A 22,647-nucleotide genomic window follows, 5' to 3' on the forward strand; every position below is an offset into this window, starting at 1 on the left:
GCTTTTTAATCTGATCCAGATGATGTGCACTGTGAGTAATGCTCAAAGACTATTGTTTTGAACCGCCTGCCCTGCACACTTGAGGTAAAAATTAAATAGTATCGGAATATCGATATCGACGTTTTTAGTTGGTATCGGATCGGTATAGGCGACAAAAGTGGCATCGGTACATCTCTAGTAAGAACACAGTACCGCTCCTTGTGTCAACCTCTTAATTTTTTCAAAATCTGACGTTACCCAAACACATCACCACATAAAATCATTTGGTTTGAATCAAAAAGTTTAATAAGAGTAATAATATCATATTAACAAAGAACGAATATTTGATTCATGTATGACATCATAATAACGAACATGACGTAATAAACAAACAAATCATTATGATGAAACAAAAAGATTTCATTGTTGCTGAAAATAACATGGTCAGGAAGTTAAAATTCTTCATTTAATCAAAAATAATAAAATCTTTCGAATTTGTCTCTAAAAATTGTTTTTATGTTAAAGAGTTCAGGGGTCAGGTCAAGCATGAACAAACTTATGATGTCATAAAATGGTTTTGAAACAGTTCAGAAGATGACATCATTGATGATTACATAATAAACAAATTATGACGTCACTATATGACAAAATCATTCTGAATAAAATTTGCAGCTGACGAAGTAAATGTTAAAAAAGAATAAAAAAGGCAAAAACATAAATACAAAAAAATAGGTTACAAGAAATGGTGAATTACAAAAAAAAAACTTTGCTGTCGAAATTGCTTGAAAAAACGTCTGGTTAATATTGTTTTATTTAAAAATGCGCAAAAATATGCAGAGAAATAATATACAATATGATCAAAAAGATGATTTCCCCCAAATCAGAGTATATTTTTTACTCACAGGGAAAGTCCCATGTTTTTTTTTGAGAGGGAGGGGAATATCCCCCCAACTATATTCAGTAATAGAATAAATTGGTATACTGTAAAAAACAAATGTCATTTAATATTTTTATAGTGACATCATTATCGAAATATTTGGCATTATATTATGAGTTCACAATTTCAAGATGAAAGGCACTGCATTCAAATGCATAATCTATAGAAATTTGAAAATTTCATTTTTTTTTTGCAAAAATATATATTTTCTGGTCTAGTTGCGATAAACAAAGTTATCATATAAAATTAGTATTCTGTTATCATTCTTGTTTTGAATTTCAATAGTTACGGAAAATTTAGTTCTGGAATTGTGAAAATACAAAATCTATTTATAAAAATAAGGCATGATTATATATGGGTTTCAAAACAGTATATTATTTCCAACAAAAATGCGGTCACTCACTCAGAAATAAAGAAACCCATCTCTGATCTAAGTTATGGGCCACCACTGAGGGATATTAACCTTACTGAAACAATAAATTACGCTGATAGGCGCTAGGCTAGTATGGATTCAAGGTAATGCAATCATTCTATGGTGACCGTTAAATTACTCATTGTTGCTATGACAACTCGGAAATGGTTGTTTTGTAGTACAGTCTTTCTAAAGAAGGGATGTGCCAAATTTTTTAATGATGGGCCATGTAACCAACTTCAGACATCTAACTGGGCCACACAAAAAAAAATTAGTTTTTCCAATTCTGCAACGAATTGCAAAAAGAATGCACCAGGCAAAACGGGGAAAGATTTAACGCAGCAACAAGAGCCAGAATCATTATGTATATTTAACCATGCGAGCAACTTTTTGAACATAAACTTTCAGGTTATGATTTTATGCTTGATGGGGAAAACCTGATTGTTGACAAGGGCTTACTAAATGGCTTGGCAAGCTGGGTTGTGCCCAGCGGGCCGTCACACACCTGGTCTATATACCATCAGGGTATATATGGGCCAGTTGTCAGTTTTGAGTTTAAAGTCGATGCATACACACGCACCTGTATTTTAATTTGCATTGAGGAATCAAATCACAATTTTATGTCAAATTTTACATTTTTGATTGGCATTAATGATAAGGCAAGTTTGGGATATTAAAATGTATATAATAATGTAGAATCTATGTTTAATATTACTGGTTCTTGAGACAATTCGTTTTTTGACGAACTAGGGACCGACATTTCATCAAAAAGATTCTAACCTTACAGAAAAAGGAGGTTTTAATCATGAAAACAGGGAGATGGCTAAAATTGAGAAACCAGCTATTTTGAATACATTATAAAATAATATATTTCAAAATCGAAATATCTAGTACAATTCAAACTGGGTCATTTTCATTGAAGAGCAATTCAATGTATAGGGTGTCCATAAAGTCCCTTTACAATTTCAATTTTGTTATGAAGTCAGTTTTTAATATATCCTAACCAGGTTTGTTGTTTTTTAACCAGTAATTGTTCAAGTATTTTTACTTCATTTAATACATCTGTGAGGGCCAAAACAATAAATGGTATCAATTAATTCCCTTTGCAATTTTAAAAAACTCTATGGACTCTATGGACACCCTATACATTAAATGGATTTGAATGACTTATTAACAAGCTTACGGCGATAACATATATTAATGGTGTTATTAGCCTTTTACATATTCCACAAATTTGGAAAATAACTCAAAACTGCATAAGTGTTCGTATCAAATCATTGGATTGTACGTTTATTTTTATAAAATAAAATTCTGTGGGTATATCGCGAGGCAAAGGGAATTTAAGGGGAAATATAGGAACTTTAATTGAGTCCATCTATGTCTCGTACATTTCGATGTGACGTGGCCTAAAAATCCCAATTTCTGGGGACATGTTACTAGAAGTAGTCCATCTGTGGGAGAATGTGGGGGGACCTTAAAAATAATGAGAACAGTCCATATATGGTAGACTATTTACACAACATTTTGGTACTCCCGTAGTGTGTGTACCAGGTTAGGGTTATAGCATAATTTTATTCTGATTTTCCTTATTTTAGTTCTATTACGAGTTCAGGGACTGTTTGTGTTAGCCAAGTGAATATACCCCCTGCCCATAGGTTTCAGTCCTTTTATACAACAAATTATTTACCTCCATATTGGTACACATACTTCTGGAGCGCCCAACATTTTAATGTGAATATATTTCAAACCGGCCTAAAAATCACAATTTCTATCTGAAAATATTAAAAAAAATTTGATATTCATCTGACAGCAAAGTGTATAAAAACAAAAAAGCAGTGTATAATAAAACGTAATAAAAACAATAAAATTGCGAAAAAGGTATAGGTAGTCCTCGCCATATAATAGCTCAAAAATAAAATGAGTCGATCTCAAGTGAAAATCATTCTGAGTATGGAACATTAGAAAATTGCTGCTTGTGTTGCCATGGTCAGTTACCGTGGTTACGGCCGGGTTACTATTGTGACCGTTACTTTACTCATTGAAGCTATGACAACTCGGAAAGTGTCGTTTTTTTGTCATCAAAGTCTTGCTGTAGTCAACTGTGACCTCTCAGGCGTATCGGTTCCTTGACAACAGACAGTCTCTGCTTAGCAACGGTTGGCATGACGACCAACCAGAAAAGCTGCCTCCATTGCTACATAATAGGAATTTCGTCTTTAAATTAGGATTTTCCTTCAACGACTGCGCCCGGTGTCACCCTTGATTGGTTTCCGTGACTAGATCCGGGGTTTGGTACCCCCATTCCTCCTCCGAGGCTAGACGGCGACATTCCTTTGAAAATTGATAGAAGTGGGGAGCTGAGGGGGGAGGCAGGGGGGGCAAAAGCAGCTAACATACCCGAAGAGAGGTAAGGGGAGTAAGGAGGTATAAAAGGCGAAGCATGGGGACTGTGGTTATATGGTGGGGAGACTGGTAAAATTGGGGAAGTCCCAGACTGGTTCGGCAAGTACAACCCTGATTGGGGGTGCAATGGAGAGGGGTGTGGGTGCATGTGCGAGCTACTCGATCCACTAGAGGGCTTACTAAATGAACTTCTGTGATGAGATCGTGAACTCGGCGATCCATCGCTGGTGTTAGAGTTACCACTAGTATTATGGCTCTGTAGATTTGAATTTCTGCGACCAGCAAGCCCGGATGGCCCCGGCATGTCGCTGCTATCGAGAGAGTTTGTTTTTCTAAAACTGCTTCTATTATCGTTGCCGCTAGGTGGCACTGACGATTGCCTATGAATAATGTTTTGTGGGGGGTTATTTCCGTGGTTTCCCCTGTTAAAGTTCGGACGACGTTGTTGATCTTTGTGATTGCTGTTATTGTTGTTTTCGTTGTCGTGGTGACTGTTGCCACGACCGCCGTTGCTATCGCCACCCTGGCTGTTGGGGGAACCTTCCGACTTAAAAGAATTTTCACTGCTCGATGTGCGAGCTGGATGCCTCCCGTTGAACTTATCCTGAAAACAAGAAACATGATTAAGTTATTTAAAACTGGATAGAATAGGATTTACATATTTATCCTGGAGGAGAGGAAAGCCGATAAGACAGCTTAATCATATGGCAAACCACAGCCTCTCGTCCTATTACCATCCCATGTCTGGTATGAAATTAGTTAGTCATTTATTTATTTGCGGGAGCATGGACTTGATGGTGGAGAAGCCGTAACCGACCAGCGGTTATGTGAACCACCCTACGGCGTCAACGAGTCCCACAATCTTTTTTGTTTGACCGATGTCTCTCTTCCCCAAATAAGAAATTTTGATTCACTCATCTGTAATCGAGTACTAAAGAAAATTTTATTATCTCTCCGCCAGAATAAAGCATTCAGAAACTAAATCAAAAATAAACTTACAAAGCCGTTTCCGTTCAATATATTATTGTGAGCGCCATCCAGTCCACTTGGTGATGTCCTATATTCCTGTTTTATATCGGGATGGTTTTCGCGGATAGCGTGGGGGTGCATCTGGGGGGAGGGGTGATCCCCGTGGAGTCTTGAGGAGGAACTTGTAGTTGCTGGATTGAATTCTCCGTTCCCATTGGTTGAAATATTGATTGATTGTGATGTCATCGAAAGCGGCGATGTGGAACGGATTGAATCATATGGGTGACCTTGGCCAGGGAAGCCCTGTGATAGAAACATGTGTTAAATATCTCAAATTACATGTTTCAAGTTAGCTTGGCCTTGTGCTTCCAAATTACTAGGGGTTGTACTGTGTGTTGTATTAATATCATTACTTATCGATTTTAATCGGTAAGTATGTTGATAGGTATTTGTATGCCTGTATGTCTGTATGTATGTCTGTTTGTTTGTCTGTAAAATGCACGCAATATCTCACGAAAGCGAGATTGAATCTGCTCCAGATTTTGCATGTGCATTCATCTTATCTCGAACCAGGAGCCTATTGATTTTGGGCAAATTATGTCGTATAATTAGCGAGTTATCAATCAATTATTGATATAGTGATTAAAGGGAGAGAATTTCGAGACCCGCCGGGTGTGTGTGTGCGATGCGCAGTGCGCAAGTTACAAGAGCGGATGAATTGAAACTGCAGTTTCTGTTTTGGGGGATCCCCTAACTATCGATCGATAAGTCTTCGGTTTCCAACCGATATTCTCGTTTTATATTTTTCTGTGCGCTATCTCCCAGATCCTTACTTTAGGCAGTTTTGGCTGGGTCTGATCTCCGACCATCCACAAGGTGTGAGTTGAAATAGTTTTTGCTTTCTTCTCATCAAGACAAGCTGCCGTCGGCTGCTTGTTTGCTGAGTTGTGTTTGCTGTCATTATTGCTGTTATAAGTGTTTGAGTGTAGAGCTGTCGTACAATACACAACCAATCCGTAATGACAGCAAACACAACTCAAAAGCCATCGACATCTAGCCTTTCCTGATGAAAAGGGGGGGAAAACTATTTCATCCCACACCCCGTGGGTGGTCGGGGTCTAAACCGGCCGAAACTGCCTAAATAAAGGGCCTGGGAAATACCGCACCGAAAAATCCTAGGTCTTCTGACTTATTTACAAACAGTAGCAAAACCTAAGCTGCGACAATTGCGATGACATACGAGATCAGAGATGAGTTTATTTTTGAGTGAGTGCACGAGACTCGACTTACTGATAGTCACGCTTGTATACACCTGGTACGGCTGGAGGGTGTCGAAAGAGGGGATGGGGGGGGGGGGGGAGGGGAGGGCTTTTGGGACCCGACTTAACAATAATTATGATTTCACAAACCTGGTACTGCTGGGGTGAGCCCATTGGACTCAAGTCATCATCATCACTGTCATCGTCATGCTGGTATCGAACACATTTCTTTTTCCGTCTGAAATAGGAAGGAATTGTTAGAAGTATAATCAACTCGGTTTCAGTCACCATCAAGTCTTGGTCTGGTAACTGAAAAGAGGCCTTGTTTTTCATATGATTAAGCTGTCTTATCGGTTTTTCTTCCCCCCGCAGTAACAGAATGAGCGTCTGCATACACGGGTCTAGGTACCTCACTTTTAGCAAATTTGTTTAAAACTATAAAAGCGGATCCAATGAATGTTCCCTTGACCCTAGAAAAATTCTCGCGATATTCTACTACTGCAAGATTTTAGATGCTTATTTTGAGATTGTTCGGAGAGTTGACACTCACTAACATTATGCTGATTGGTCATTGTTACGGAAATAAACGAGGAAATCGATGATCAAGGAAACATCCATTTACTTTGTTATTAAAAGGCGAACAACCCCTTTATCATTGTTAGAAGAAAAGAAGGATACTAATATTATATTTGTTAACAATAACTAACTAATTAGGACATTCCTACCCAAGTTAAATACAATTTATAACAACTATGTCATGCGATTTTCAGGAAAACCATCTAAATAACTAAATACCACTGGAATGATGAACGAGGGGGCCATGAGTGCCATAAGCCTCCGAAAGTGGGCCAGGGTCATGAAAGGTTGAAAGCCACTGTCCTCATTTAAGCTAAGATATACAAGAAAAAATTAGAAATGAGCCAATGAGGTAATAGCTTTGAATCCCTTTTAACTACATACTTTTGACATTCCTATTTAGATGAAATACGAATTGTAAAATCTATTTCAAGCGATTTTCAAAAAACCATGGAGCGTGCAAGCTCAAAGAATGTACAAAACAAAGTATAGTCACACATGAACGAGCACAGTCGCACTTGGATAAACATGGACCAATTTGTATTGCTTACAGTATAAACATACAGACATTTGTTAATGGGCTACCCCGATAGGTTGAGGACCTTTTTGGTCGCTGATTTTGACGGATAACTAAATAAACGGATTTAAAATGACAACTAGAATGAGGTGATTGATTCATAGAAACCTAAAAAATGTTATTTTTACAATTTAGTGTAACAAAAATGTTGCTTTTCCTTTTTGTAAGATTTTAAGTAATTTGTAAAAATAATCCTATTACCAAATTCAACTTTAAATCTAATCCTAACACGAGACTTGAATTTTTGATTTAAGCAATGTCAGTGCCCAATTTGACAGCATGGAAACTTAAATATAAAAACTATTCAGACTCCCGTAGTGTGTGTACCGGGCTACGGTTAGGGCATATTTTTCGATTTTCCTTTTTTTTAATCTATTACGAGTTCGGGGACTGTCTACGTTGGTCAAGTAAATACACCCCCTGACCATAGGATTCAGTCCTTTTATACAACTTGATATAAAATAGGTGAACAAAATCAGAATCTCCATACTGGTATACATACTTCTGGAGCGTCTAAAAAACCAACCCATGTTTCTTAGTAACTCGAGATTCATCATTATAAATGTTCAATAATAATAAATATTTTGTATCATGAAATAAAACCAATCACGTGATCATTACCTGCATGGAGCACACCATAACTGCTGTTGTTCCAGGCCGAACACTGCTCGACATTTTTTGGGATTTTGAGCTGTGAGTTATGACGTGGAGGTGAGAGTGAACATGCAAAATATGAAAAAAAAACATTCATGAATAAATATACATAGGGCAGGGGGTGTGCAACCTTTAATACAGAAGGGCTAGATACAAATAACTGGGTGAAACCGTGGGCTGCACCTTTATTAAACATGGGCTATCTATTAATTGCAGGCAGAAAAATTTTGGTTATCGGTTTTTGGTTATTTTATTCATATTCCAATGGAATCGCGGGTCGCATCTTAACATAGGCAGGCTATCTAGTAGTTGCAGGCTTTGGTTGCTTATTGATCTTGTGACATTTATTGCATTATATGCACAAGCTAGCTGTTAAGGCATTGTAAAGTCATATGCATGGACAATAAATTGGACTTACGTATAGGTTTCGCAACGCAAAGGGATTGGAATTACTTGCACATACCAGATCAAACTAAGTAAAAACTCTTTCGCGGGCCGCACAATTTTACCTTGTGAGCGCATTTGGCCATCCCCCTAAAGTTGAGCTGCATTTAAAGGATTAATTTGCTTAAATAATACAGGATAACTGGAAAAAGCAAGTCTCGAACAACATTTTGAATTCAGGATAAGATTCGTACATTTGCCCAGAAGGAAAAGAAAGTCAATAAGACGACTTAATCATATGGAGAACGGAAATCCCTGGAGAATTGAGAAAGTGGAAAAAATGAAGGTGAAGAGTGAAAAGATGAAAGTGACAACAGGCAAGACAAGCAGAAAGGAACATTGTGAGAGAACAAACCTCATTGTGATATCACATGATTCATCATTTTCTGAAGAAGGCGATTCAGCATTTTTGTCACAGAGGGAAAAAGAAGAAGATTGTGTGAAATCAGAATTGCATTCTGGGTAATTTGTTGTTTTATCATTGTTGTTGTTAGCATTGGCATTATGGCTTCCGAAACTTGCAGAAAAATGAGAGAAGTGTCCGAGACCATAGTACATGCCAGAACTCGAACCAGCGTTTGGAAGATTGGTATAAAAACGCTCTGAAGCAAGACTTGCATAAGTACGATCTCTAGAAGATTCTAAGATAGAGAGAAAGTTAGATGAGACGAAAGGAATAGGAGTGAAAAAGCGAACAGTTTAGAGATATATAATAGTAGATACAAAAAGAAGAAAAAGGGGGCAGACCTGCCACTTTTGAAAGGTAAAAAAAGATTTTTCTGCATTATACAAAGCAATTTTTTGTAATATCACCCCCCCCCCCCCATTAAAATAAAACCTCGTCGATGTCAACGTGTTATTTATAAGTAAATGGATATCGATTTTCATATTTTGTATATTTGAAAATCTCGTAATCCTCTCCTTTGTAATTTTGTTTTTGATAAATAAAAATATATAAATAAAAGACATTCCCTAGGCATAACCCCTAGTTTTATTTTTTGAAAGAAAATTGAAACAAGACCCTTCTCTCATTTTCGGGGGAACATGGTATCAGCCAATTTTTTTCTAAAAAGTTTTTACAATATAAATTAAATTTTGTTTTTCACATTCCCAGAATGATGTTAAGCAGACATTATTACCAATAACACTTTACAATCAAAACTATAAAATTTGCTGTACTAGCGGCCGAATGGGGGATGACAACATAAAAGTATTTATTGTTAGATAATAATTGAATAGCAATACTATTGTGATTCAATAAAAGAGATTTTCAGTTGAATGACCTTTTGAATATTTGCATTGACAACATTGTAAAAAGATTTATTTGGACTATTTTACAACTTCATTTAATTCGTAACTTAAATAAGCTGTTTCAATTGTATTTTATTGTAGAATCTAGAATGTGATTTTTTTGTACCATTACTTCCTACCCCCCCACTGTGAAAGCAGCCACTATGAATATAATAAAGGGCTAAATATAAGGGGGGTGGTCACACACCATTACTGGTATTTTTGTGTTTGCGTTTTGGTTCCATCATGGTAAAAGTATATAAGGAAGTATATGTAGGCTTATTTAGTTCTTCAGAATTCAATTTGATATTTTGAAGTTCTCATTTTGGAACTATATTATTGAACTGTGGTTTTCAAACGTTTTAAGCCGCGCCTTATCCAAAACAAGGTCAAGATCAATTCTAACAAATATTTTTTTTTCCTCCCCCCCCCCACTTAAAAAATTGTATACGCCCCACTTGCGGACCGCACCTCACTGTTTGAGAACCACTGTTGTGCTCATCAGCAACATGGTATTGTCTGCAATGATAAAATGAACATTATGACATCATAATATTATTCACCTGTGCATTCTCCTTGCGATTTCTCCTTCTTCCGCTTTTTTCTTTTGCCCTGTAACGAAATTTTTTTTCATTAGTTTCAATTATTTGTAAATAAGTTGTCCCTTAAAACAAAAGGCAGTTGATCTACTATTATTCAGTTTATCACAATGATGAGCACACACTTTCATACCAGAGATAGATATGGGTGAGGAGCCTTCCCTTCACATTTTCATATAGTAATATGACATTATTAATTTTTTTAAATTCGTACACCAAATAAAAACCCTAAAAAGGCACCGAATAAAATTAGAAACTAAACACGGCATCGGGGGTTGCCTCGGTTAGAATCATAAAATAGAAATTCTCAACTTGGAAATTTTTCAACATGTTTTCCACTCCAACACTGTGGATATACAGCCATTGATATATAGAAAGCTACTGTATTTGGATGATTTTGAGTTGTTTCGCTCTGGCATTGCCTACACAACTCATCACATCCAGGTGGGGCATTGGGCATGATGTTAGAATCCGAGGTACTTCACCAGCGACCAATGTTCCCTCTAAACTGCGCCAGCGCGCAGCTGGCCGAGAATCCCCGCGCAGTACTTTCGTTCTGCCGCGCACTGCATAGTATTAAAGTGTTGTGTTCTTTTCTATTTTTTCTAATTTTCCGCGAAGACCTTTTTTTCTTGAAGCTCACATGGCCTGCTATTTCGCGCAACTGAGCAAGCTCTGAGAGGGAATGTTACCAGCCTAACCCAACCTTGGGGTGAGACCCACAAGGACGTAGCCAGAATTTTGAGGGGGCGTTAATCTAATTAAAAATAAAAAAACCTATTAGATATAATCTTGCCCTTCGTATTTTGGATGTTTACATTTCTTTATTGTTCAGTGATTGCAGAGAGCTGTTGTACTTGTTGTTATTTTTATTATCTGTTAATTAATAATTTTCGCGTTACTATCTGTTATTTGTAGCTTATTGTTAGCTAGTTATTTTTGAGGTGGAGCGCGAGACTTGACAAATTCTAAAAAGTTCGAGAACCACTGAAGTTAACCAATCGGCGAACAAACATCTATTCCCGACTTTCTCTACCCAAAGAGATTAAATACTTCTGTATGTGCTTTGTATTGTTGAAAAGTGACAACAAGCCCGTGATATATAGAGGATTATGAAATACCTTAAGCCACACAAAAGAGCTGATGACAGCGATACAATATGTCGCGTGCAAAGGTTGCTGAAGTCAGGTTTTATAAGTTTGAAAAGGATGTTTTAGTCAGAAAGTTTTTGATTAATGGGAATGGATTTTTCATATTTATCACGTTGTGAGAAGAGCCAATAAGATGGTTTGGCCATATAGCGAACCACGGCCTCTCGTCCGGTTACCAGTCCATGTCGGGTGTGGGATTAGTTAACCAGTAAATTGTTTTAGGAAGCATGGCCTTGAAGTATTGACTGTGGAGGAAATCGTAACCAACCAGAGGTGAACCACCCTACGATGGCGAGGGGTCCAGCAATTCACTTAACTATCCACGCATGGGATTCAAACCGGCCAATCCACATAGAGCGTATTTCTAATTTGTACCATGATGTGCCACAGTGTCGAGCCAATTAAATTACCATAAACGTATTTATGACTCTATGAACTTACATAATTATCCCTAGCACTCCATCCAGGATACATTTGAAGATGCAGCTGCCTTTCCTTCCGAGCCATTTCATAATATTTCTGCTGTTCTTCGCGTGATAAACTGTGCCACTGAAAAGAGAAAGAATGTCCATAATTTCATATTATTGTGGAAATAATGAAGCCGGTATCACAACTTAATCATGAACATTGGCAGTCTACAATAGTTACTTTTCAAAATAGTCATTTTGAGCAATTGAAAGTAAATGCTGTCATTTAATTACTGAAAACTGCAAAAAATGAGAAAACCAAACAAATCATTGGTTACCTAAATTCAAATTCGAACCCATTGAATAATTACACTGGACTTTATGTGCTTTATGTTAAAAATGATCGACTTGGTAAATTTCATACCCAAGATATACTGATCAGAATATTATATTATTTAGTTCCTAGCCATCCCTGCCAGGAACATCTTCAGGAATGTTTACCATGGGGAGGGAAAAAATTGGAAGACCCCTCTGGTTTAATATTAAAACTTACTTTTCGTCCAAGAATCTGATTAATTGCTGCACTTTCTTTCAATGTACATTCAGCGACTACTTTAGCTCTTTGTTCTTTCATATAAAGCATGAATGCGTTCAACGGCTTCTTTACATATGGACGATCACGTTTTGCTCGACCTACGCCGTGCTCGGATTCTGATTTTGAATGGCGCCCACTGTGAAAGATAAAATCAATCATTTTAACAATTCATATCAAAATATTTCAATGCATTCAAAATTGTTTTATTCAATAAAATAAATTCTTGATTTTACAAAGTAAGAATATTTTTATTCGAAAATTTAAAATTCTATAGTCAGACAAAAAAATTGACTAAATATAATTTCTATCAATTTACAAAAATACTCTTTGGAACATCGCCTAGTTTAGAATATATTCTGTATTCAATATTCAAACACTGATTCCAGAATGTGTTTATAATAGTAAATTTGCTGATTATGGCCATCCCTGAGAGTAAACAATTCAATTTTTTTTTGAATTCACTCTCTATTAGAAAAAATGACAACTTACCCCATTTTATCAGCGTCATGTTTTCCGTGATGGGGGTGTTGGCCGCCTCCCAAATTTCCGAGGGGTCCATTCGAGACCATAGCGGGGTGAGGAATCATAGTATGGTGCATTCCAGGTGGCGCTCGAGGAAAGTGTGACATATTGGACGCGGCCACTGCTGCAGCGCTTGTGAATGCGGCAAATGGATTGGTGTAACGTAGCATGGGGGCAATTGTCGATGCCGTACACATTGGGTAAATTGGTGCTGTGGGCCTGAAATATAAAATTTAAGTGTTAATATTGGGAAATTTGTTTTAAAGAGATGCCACCATGATACAATCTATATGTAAATGTAACACAAATTTTCTTTCCTCAGGCGACAAGTGAAAAGGTCATTTATGTCATTTATGACCTCATATACCACTGTCTGACTCAAACCTGAGTGATTATAACTGATTTTTTTTATATAGCAATGTTAGATAAAGAATGAATGCGCCTAATATTTGACTTAAAAAGTATTTTGCCGTTCTGGATGATGTTTTGTTATGGCAAAAGAGTTTCGGTACTCGAACACCAATCCTGAACGGAATATGTTCGGCGTTTGAGGTGTCACTGTAGTTAGGTATCTGTGGTTGATTGCGAATAGCCTTATTCAAAGCGAAGGCGTATTTATACGTAATAATAAAAAAACTATTTCTAAGTTTTGGGTAATTTCGAACAATTTCATGGAAATTACCTAGTATTTGAAGCCAGATTGTTTAAAAACATGAACAAAATCATCAAATCGCTTTGAAATAGGATCTACATGTATAAAGATATACAAACTAAATTTTGTGTTCAATAAATATAATTCTTACATGGACCAGATATAAATAACCCACTTCAACATTGGATTAGGCTTGGCAGAACATATTTATGCAATTTGCTATGTGTATTCTATTCCCTTTGAGTTGCAGGATTCTAATAGTTCGTAGGTCAACTCAAGTTTGCCTTAATTATCTTTTAAATAATTTATTTTCAGGAGTTTTTAGTAACTTTCAAGCATGTTGTATCCATAATTCGATTCTTATAGAAGGTTAATTTTTTACACTTAAGTTCACTCTGAAAAGGACTCTAAATAGGTGAAACTGATGCATTAGGATCTGTCATTCAAAATACCTAGTTTGAAATAATTTGCTCAAAGATTAGTCATGCGCACTACATTCATCACTCGCTTAAAAATAAAGGAGACCCATCTCTGAGCAAAGCTCCAAGCACTGCTGAAATGCCACAGTGGCAGCAGTGGTTTCCAAACTTTTAGGGCTCTTGGCCCCTGTTCTGAGAATTTTAGCGCTTGTGTTTCAGAGGTATTTATAGTGTTATTTTCATTGGGAGATTCTAAATCCCATTATGTTCAAACAATTTATGGTCAACAAAGTGAACCCCTGACCCAACCCCCCTATTGTGAAATACCCTTATCAAGAAATGAAACTGGGAAGAATAGGGAAAAGAAAAATCAAATTTTTTGAGTTCATTTCTGCCCCTGTCTGACTGTTTTGTGGCCCCTTTGGGGGTCCCTGTGCCCCGTTTGGGAACAGAAGTTGTATAGAATTAGGATGGTGCATTACGTGCACTCAAGAGATACAGGAAAGGAGACTCATACTTGAGCAAACCACGGAATTAGCAAGAGCTATTAAATCTATATAGAATCTCTAACCCAGGGGTTCCCAAGCTTTTTTCAGGACGACCCCAAAGACAACTTTCAAGTGTCCAATGCGACCCCAGGTTAATATATATATTTTTCATGAACTTTAGAGCTACTTTCACTGGACTTTTGAGTTTGGTCATGTGGTGGTATTAAGTAAAATAAGCTAAAACCAAGCAGTGATGTCACATTAAGCACCTACACTTCCTATAGCATAAGCATAGAGCGATGCCTATAGGCCTGTTTTACAGTAAGCCATGGTACCAACTACTAAATTTAACATGGTTTGTCAAATCTTAGATGATTTGTACATCAACCCTCTACCATACCTCAGCGACCCCATGACCTATTCGCGACCCCACCTACTTATCACTCCGACCCAATTTGGGGTCGTGACCCCTGGTTTGGGAACCACTGCTCTAACCAAAGTTATTTATATACTTACCAAGGTGCCAGTGGGTGAGGAATGTGCCCCAGTTGTCCAGGTAGTGGGTACATAGCAGGAATTTCTGGGTGATGCCCCCTTGACATACCTCCCTTTGCATCGTCCCCTGCAGCCCCATAAAGCAGATGGTATGGGTTATATGGATATGGAACTTTGCTCTGAAAAAGAAAAAGTGTAAAATATAGAATAGATTTTGTAGAATATTTTAGTATAGGCAGAATTTGAATATTTATCCCACACAGAAAAAAGGCAAGGGAAGTTTGCTCTAGTATATAGCCTTGTTCTAAGAGAGCAGAAAAGGTGAAAAAGTGTGTTGTAAAAAGAAAAAGGTACTCCTGAAGTATGTGAACCAAGATGGCGGACACCGAAACGTAGTATGTGTACCAGGTTAGGGTTAGGCCATAATTTTATTCCAATTTTCCTTATTTTAGTTCTCTTACGAGTTTGGGGACTAGCCAAGTGACTCCCGTAGTATAATTATGGTCTAACCCTAACCTGGTACACATACTATGTTCTGGTGTCCGCCATCTTGGTTTACATACTTCGGGAGTAACAAGAAAAAAATGATGAACTATTGATGGCAAGGACACCTACACAAGGCGTCGAGTGTAGTCTTACTCAGAAACCGTAAATATAAACGTTTTACATTAATCATATACTGTATACAATTATTAGAATTTCAACAAGGTTTACAAAGTAATTAAATCCACTACTTATTTTTTACATAATCCCATGAATCATGAATCCCAAAATGGGGTCGGATTTTGCACATGTAAACTCACTAGCGCCATCTATTAGAGACCCGTACTTGATTCAACTTTTATAACAGTGTTTTTAATTTTTGAATAGCATCGAAATTCCATAAAATTTTCATGTTTTTTGTAACAGTATTGCTAGAACGATGAAAAATCGTAGAAAATGAGTTATTAAATAACTAGACTGCCCTAGGCTACCACTTCAAAGATTATCCCGCTTCAATGATCAAAGAAAAATCGCCGCAAATGTATGACAAATTCATGGTCTAAAAATTAAGATAAGTGTCGCTAAAGAACGGGCGAAAAATAACGGCTTCGAGTAAGGTGGCTATTCCTAAAATGGCGACCTTTGACTCTAATGCGGAAGCAATATTTGCGCTGTGCTGACGAATCAAATTCGGTGAAAATATGGGATATAGCCCATAGCATTGGCTTACTTAATATTGAACGCTTGCCGTATTAAACTTCGCGTTAAACGAGGAATTAAGCAAGAAGACAATGCTAGTAGAGTATTTGTTTCTGGAAAGACTGGAACCGTCGATCGCGGAAGAGGTTTTTCCTTGTTTTTGCACGTTTTCGCATGGTTTTTGATGGTTTGTCTAGTGCCCTTATCAAACTTTCGCTATAAACAAGCCAATGGACCTTTCCCCGAGCATCGACTTCCTTGTTTACTTCGTGACATTGGCCAATCAGCAAGATGCAAAAATGACGTAACAATTCAGTACCCATCAATCAGAGTGGTGACAGGGAAGGTTTTTTCCTGTGACGTAAACATAAACTGTTCTAATTTTCGGTGTCCATAAAATCTTAAAATTTTTTAAAATTGCAAAGGGAATTTATCGATATTATATATTGTTTTGGCTCTCACATATGTATTAAATGAAGTAAAAATACTCACAATTACTGATTAAAAATCAACAAACCTGGTTAAGTTGAGATATATATTGAGAACTGACTTCATAACAAAATTGAACTTGTAAAGGGGATTTAAGTATCACTAAAATCTAGAATTTAAGATTTCGAACCTAATTAATTTCGCATTGGTTCGAAACTGTTTTAGGCATCCATTTTGAACTCACAGTGAGGTCACGGATCAGCAGAATGACAGCGTTAAAATTTGATTGACGTGAACAAAACAGTGATTACAGATAACGCGATCGACAGCCTGAAACGATAAAAAAGGATACTACTTTCTTCGATAAAGATGTGACATTTGGAAGCAAAATCACTTTTCCGCGCGAAAATATTCAATGTTTCCTATTCCCAATTGTAAATGGTATGATCCACCTTTCTTCAATAAGGTGTGACATTTGGAAGATAATTCACTTTTCTGAAGGATCGGGTTTAATATGGATCAAGTCTACGCGAAAATATACAATGTTACAGTGTTTTCGATTTCTAATTTAGAAAATTGGTTGGAAATACAATGTTTCACTATTTATTATGAATAGGGTCTTGGGAAATTTATTTTTGAAACAACAGGAAGAATATAGAGTATATTCTAAATTTATCCTTACTTGATCACCAAAAATGGAAACTATCAGTATGCTATATTTGGGTTATTGCTATACCCCCCCCCCCCCCTTTGGAAAAACGAAAATCATTAATGTATATTGCTATTCTATACGATAAATTAGAAACACGTCAAAACGTAATTTACATACCAAAGCTACAGTCATTAATATAGAATCAAATACTCGAGCGAACTTTTGGCATCTTTCCCGCGAATACTAGCCTTATATTATGACGTCATAAACAATGCTTTGATCTCGCCGACACAGACGGGATAAACGGTAACTTGATATGAACAAATTGTCGTCAGCTATTTTAAACAATGGATATATTATTATGATACAATAATAAGTATATTATGAAATCATAGTTGTGGAATTGTTAGGACATAATTGAATGAGACAGGTAAAGGTTGATTGAAGACATCTACAAAACGACTCGATTTAAAAATAAATTGACCGTAGATCGGTCTGGAAGACAAAAATACTATATATTGCAATGAAGAACGAATATTTTTACGCCTAAATCTACCCATATAAGACTCTACTGCACATATAGAAAGATATACGATTTTACGCCTATTAAGTGTACATTATCGCATATCACATTGTAAAACGGAAATCGCGTTATGATATTTAGAAACGATAAAACCATGGAATATCCTATTATACGTGACAAGTGGTCGCCGGAATGTGTGACCTTCATTCGACCTTGGGTTATTGAATTACAAGAAGACGGGAATTAACATGTGAATTTTTTGCTCGGGTTTCTAAATAAGAATCTTATTTTGGATCTTCAGTCTTGTGAGAGAAACATTGCAGATTCAAATTTGTCAAAGCGCTATGCAAGAATTTCGGAGACAAGAGGCTTCGTATGTGAATTTTTGACATGTTACTGACATAGCGCCGTTTTTTTAGGCATTAAGCACCTTGTACGCTTTGTTTTTTTATAATATAAATGCGTATTCTCGACAACAGGAGTGTTACAAGACAAACAGGCGAATGCAGAAATTAGAAAAAAAATTTAAATGAAAAAAAGAAATTTCAATATTAGGGAAAAAAGTTTCGGCCGGGTTGGCGTATTGTACGAAACTAATTATAGAATTGTAGTTGATTCAACAAATCACAGAAAAATGGTAAAAATATGGCGCTCCAGAAGTATGTGTACTGATGTGGAGGTAACTAATTTTGTTCGCCCAGTTTACATGGAGTTGTGTAAAGAGACTGAAACCTGTGGACAGGGGTATATTCAATTGGCTAACACAGTCAGTCCCCGAACTTGTAATTGAAATAAAATAAGGAAAATCGGAATAAAATCATGATCTAACCCTAACCTGGTACACACACCAGGAGAGTACCAGAAACATTACGCCATTTTGTTTTCCCACTTGTAAGCAATATTTTGAAAAGTCAACAACCAATCATTCACATTCAACTATTTCCGGCGACAAGTCATGAGGAAACGATCAAAAACCTCCATCTTTTTCGAGTCCAAAGGTGGGAAACTGACATATGGAAAGGGCACTAGTCATAAAAGACTAATTCCATGTCACACTGGAGCGTGCAAAAAAACTATGATAAAACCTTCCAAAAACGTAAAAATAAATTTAATGAAACGCCAGCAACGTCAAAGCTTTTTAGTTGCTTATTAGTAAAATGAAATTTACCATCGTGACTATAAGTGTGAGGTCATTGAATTATGACGTCATAACAAGTTCTATGTCATAACAAAGTTCAAAATTATGAAAAAATATTCAGAAATATTTTAAAGTACTGTATATGTTTCGAAATTCACACTACTGAATAAAAGTTAAAATTAGCCTCCTTGCGGATAGCCAAAGGGTTAAGATTTGTAGAATTGTATTCATAATTATGAAGTCAATAAATCATGACGTCATAAAATGTACAACGTCATAACAAAAGTCCAAAATTATAGAAAAATAATCATGAAAATTTGAAATATATGTTAAGTTCACACGCCAGATGTTAAAATTAGCATCGAAAACGCGTTAATTCATTGAATCACGCGATTTACGAAAAACTTTCGAAATTATGATTTTCCCACCCAAATATTTGGCGATAATTTGAGCTAAAATGCACCAATTAAAAGATAATTTGAATTGAAAATGCCTCATCAAAGTCGCAAAGTGGTTTTAATTCTTTTATGACCTTGAAAAGACCACTCAAGGTCACGCAGTGATTAAATGAAAATATAGGTTGCGCAAAATATGCTATTTCACTATTGCGATTTTACATAGAGGGAAGCCGATAAGACAAAACCATACGATAGTCCGCGGTAACTAGTTGGTTTGTCAGTACCGTCGAGTATGAGAATACTTGCATGGTTTCGGTTGGTAGCATAAGCCAGGAGTGTTGTATGAAGACAGATCTGTGGTTTTGTAACATCACATTTGATGACGTCAAGTTTTTATTCTGACGTCTGTTTTGCTTTTTGAACCCCCCCCCCCCTCAAAATATTCCAGTTACGATGAATTCCAAGGCTGGAAATTTCCACAAAACACTAAAACTGTTAACCAGATCAAATTTACCGGTCAACCACCGTTTGCTACGAGCTAAAAATACACGCGATCGAAACCGTTTAACAACAAATCACTTAATCGTCCACATTTTGGTTCAAATTCAAATAATTAACCGGTAAAAGCGATTATTCGACCGCTAAATATAAAGCCATTGCACATGTTTTGGAGTAATAGCGCAATTTTGTCATCTTATACACCTGCGTGCAGGTTTATAATAAGGGATTCAAAATAGCTGCTGAAAAAGCAGAATATTTGAAGGTCAAATGAGACCATGAATACAATGGGTATAGGTCGAATTGGAACGATATCGCACAAGTTGACCTTCAAAACGGTTTTAAAAAACAACTTTGTAAAAGTTATCCTTTGTAAGAATATTTGTAAAAGCTGTTTGACAAATATTCTGTTTTTCTAGCGACCATCTCGTTTTTAGCCACATGATAATGGACTGTGACATTTGTCTTTAGCGCGTTTTTTTTTATTATTTACTGGACAAGAAATTGACTTATGATTAGTTTTGTTACTATGTTGTTCTTGTTCTTGATATTTTTTTTATCTTTATGGAAAATGGAACCATAGCTTTTCAATTACTGGACCAATTGCTTTGAAATTTCCAGCGCTCGTCAGAAGACTATTACTTTTTCGTGTCCATAAGCCTTCTCAATTTATTACAACAGGAGTTCAAAACATAAGCAAAATATTAAATAGAGCAGTGTTTCCGAACCTATGGGTCGTGATAAAATCATCTTGCGTCGCTTATTTTTCCAACAAAAAGTTGAAAATTGTCGGTTGCATTTTAATAGATTTTATCGTTTATTTTACATTGTATTGAAGTGCTCGATAGTAATTGTATATATGAGATTTATCACAACATAAAAACTTGGCAATATCTATTTCGCTTAAGTGAACTGAACCCACGCCACCATTTCAAAAACTCGCTCATTGCTAACAAGTAACAAGCGCAGTTTTCTCACTTTGCGGAAAATAAATTTCATATAAAAATGATTGTTTTATATTCGTCATTTTAATTTTGCGGTCGTAAAAGCACTACATTACGTGTTTCTCAATAGTAATTGTACATGCGCTAAGTATCACAGTGTAAAAACTTTTTTGTTTTAAGACATGTCGCTATTTCAAAAACATGTTGATGGCAAACTGGCGCAGCTTTCTCACTTTGGAGTGATTTCTGGGAAAATAAATCTCATGTGAAAATGATCGTTTTATAGTAATCATGTAACTTTGCGGCCATAAAAGCACTACATATCGTTTAGTATGTGACTATATCTTTGGTTCGCAAGATTTTCCAATTTTGTTTTTCAAAAAATTAGGGCCGCATGAAAAAAAGATTCGGAAACAAAAAATGATCGTTTTATAGTAATCATGTAACTTTGCGGCCATAAAAGCACTACATGTCGTTTAGTATGTGAGTATCACCTTGGTTCGCAAGATTTTTCCAATTTTTTTTTTTTTAAAAATTTGGGTCGCATGAAAAAAAGATTCTGAAACACTGAAATAGAGAAAGAATTATATTGAGAAGGTTGGGAACCACTGCCTCATGACGTCACAATTTACAACAGCACTACCTGCTTGGCAGAAAAACGAACTTAATCTAACGTACGACCGTCACAAAAAACCAAAAACCCTTTTTATCAAGAAACAGCCGTTTGTAACAAAACAGTCGACAACCTTTTCGTTTGTGGCAATTATAATCGGATACAGTTTCAAGTATAGGACTGAAGTAGGCTAGGTCGATTCGTAGGGTCCTTGAACAAGGACCCGGTCCTTCTTGGAGGAAATCCTCTTATTTGTACAGTGGCTTGCACTAGCTAGTTAGCGGCAAGTAGGCTATTGGAAAAGTTGTAAATTTTTTTCGATTTTTGAGGGGTAAAAATTGGATTTTTTTTTCATGTACCCCGCCGCATAGATACTTTTCAAGAGTGGCGGTATATTTAAAGTTATACCGAAATTTTCAATCGTCTAAAAAACTTACACATACCTGATTATCACTTAAATTTACGGCTTAAATTTTTACAGCATCGCGGATGAGATTTTCAAGTATGAACAAGTACAAAATTTGTGCAATTTTGCTGCATTTCACGCGTAATTGAATAAAGTGTTACTTAAGATGGAAATCAATGGAAAAGAAATCATTACTGACAGCTGTGTTTTCCCAATGTGTTATTCGATATTCAAGATTTTGGATAAAGAGTCGATGCCAGGTCATTGCGACCTCGCGTCAGTAATTTCCATTGCTCTAAAACGGCGGGCCGAAACTTCATTTAACATAAGCATTCTAGTATTAGTTGCATGCACAAAAATTTCTGGTTATTAATTTATGGCATGCGTTTTTCGCTTGTACAAACTAGCTGTTAGGGCATTGCAACGTCGTAGGCATGAGATAATAAATTGGACAAATGGGGGCTCCCGAAGTATGCGAACCAAGATGGCGGACATCGGAATGTAATATGTGTACTAGGTTAGGGTTAGGCCATAATTTCAGGTACAAATACTACGGGAGGCTCTTGGCTAGTCTTCGAACTGATAATAGGACTAAAATAAGGAAAATTGAAAAAAAATTATCGCCTAATCCTAACCTGTTACCCATGTTACGTTCCGATGTCCGCCATCTTGGTTCGCATATTTCGGGAGCACCGACTAATGTATAGTCTTTGCAACACAAAGAGAGTTTGGAATTACTTGCACGTGCCAGAATAAACCAAATTAAAAACTCGTTACGCGGACTGCACGCCATTCAAAATTGGTATTTCTCGGGCCGCACAATTTTTCTTTGTGGGCCGCATTTGGCCCGCGAGAGGTTTCGCACCTCCGCATTACAGTATGCTCAGGAGTCAACATTTTAAATTATCCGGATTTTTGTTAAAAAATTTCAAGGAAACTACAGAATCTTACAGGCGTTTTACTGGTAATAGTGTGGTGGTCGGAGTTGAAATTTTAAAATTTTTATTCATACTAGAAAATTTTTATTGGCACTAAG

General features: G+C 36.5%; 1 protein-coding gene across 1 annotated transcript in view; it reads right to left on the reverse strand.

Annotated features, from left to right (window-relative positions):
• Window positions 1-1,558: 1,558 nt before the first annotated feature.
• Window positions 1,559-22,647, reverse strand: part of LOC120328830 (uncharacterized) — an 88,589-nt gene continuing 67,500 nt past the window's right edge. The window contains exons 4-12 of the mRNA XM_039395377.2: window positions 14,850-15,007; window positions 12,742-12,993; window positions 12,211-12,388; window positions 11,692-11,799; window positions 10,064-10,112; window positions 7,734-7,803; window positions 6,110-6,197; window positions 4,731-5,003; window positions 1,559-4,335 (exon numbers count right to left, since the gene is read on the reverse strand). Coding sequence (XP_039251311.2) covers window positions 3,550-4,335; window positions 4,731-5,003; window positions 6,110-6,197; window positions 7,734-7,803; window positions 10,064-10,112; window positions 11,692-11,799; window positions 12,211-12,388; window positions 12,742-12,993; window positions 14,850-15,007 — 1,962 coding nt within the window. The 3' untranslated portion in view covers window positions 1,559-3,549. The remainder of the gene's footprint in view (window positions 4,336-4,730; window positions 5,004-6,109; window positions 6,198-7,733; window positions 7,804-10,063; window positions 10,113-11,691; window positions 11,800-12,210; window positions 12,389-12,741; window positions 12,994-14,849; window positions 15,008-22,647) is intronic.

The sequence above is a fragment of the Styela clava genome, chromosome 11 (genome assembly GCF_964204865.1).
Source record: "Styela clava chromosome 11, kaStyClav1.hap1.2, whole genome shotgun sequence".
In the NCBI taxonomy this organism is placed as follows: domain Eukaryota; kingdom Metazoa; phylum Chordata; class Ascidiacea; order Stolidobranchia; family Styelidae; genus Styela; species Styela clava.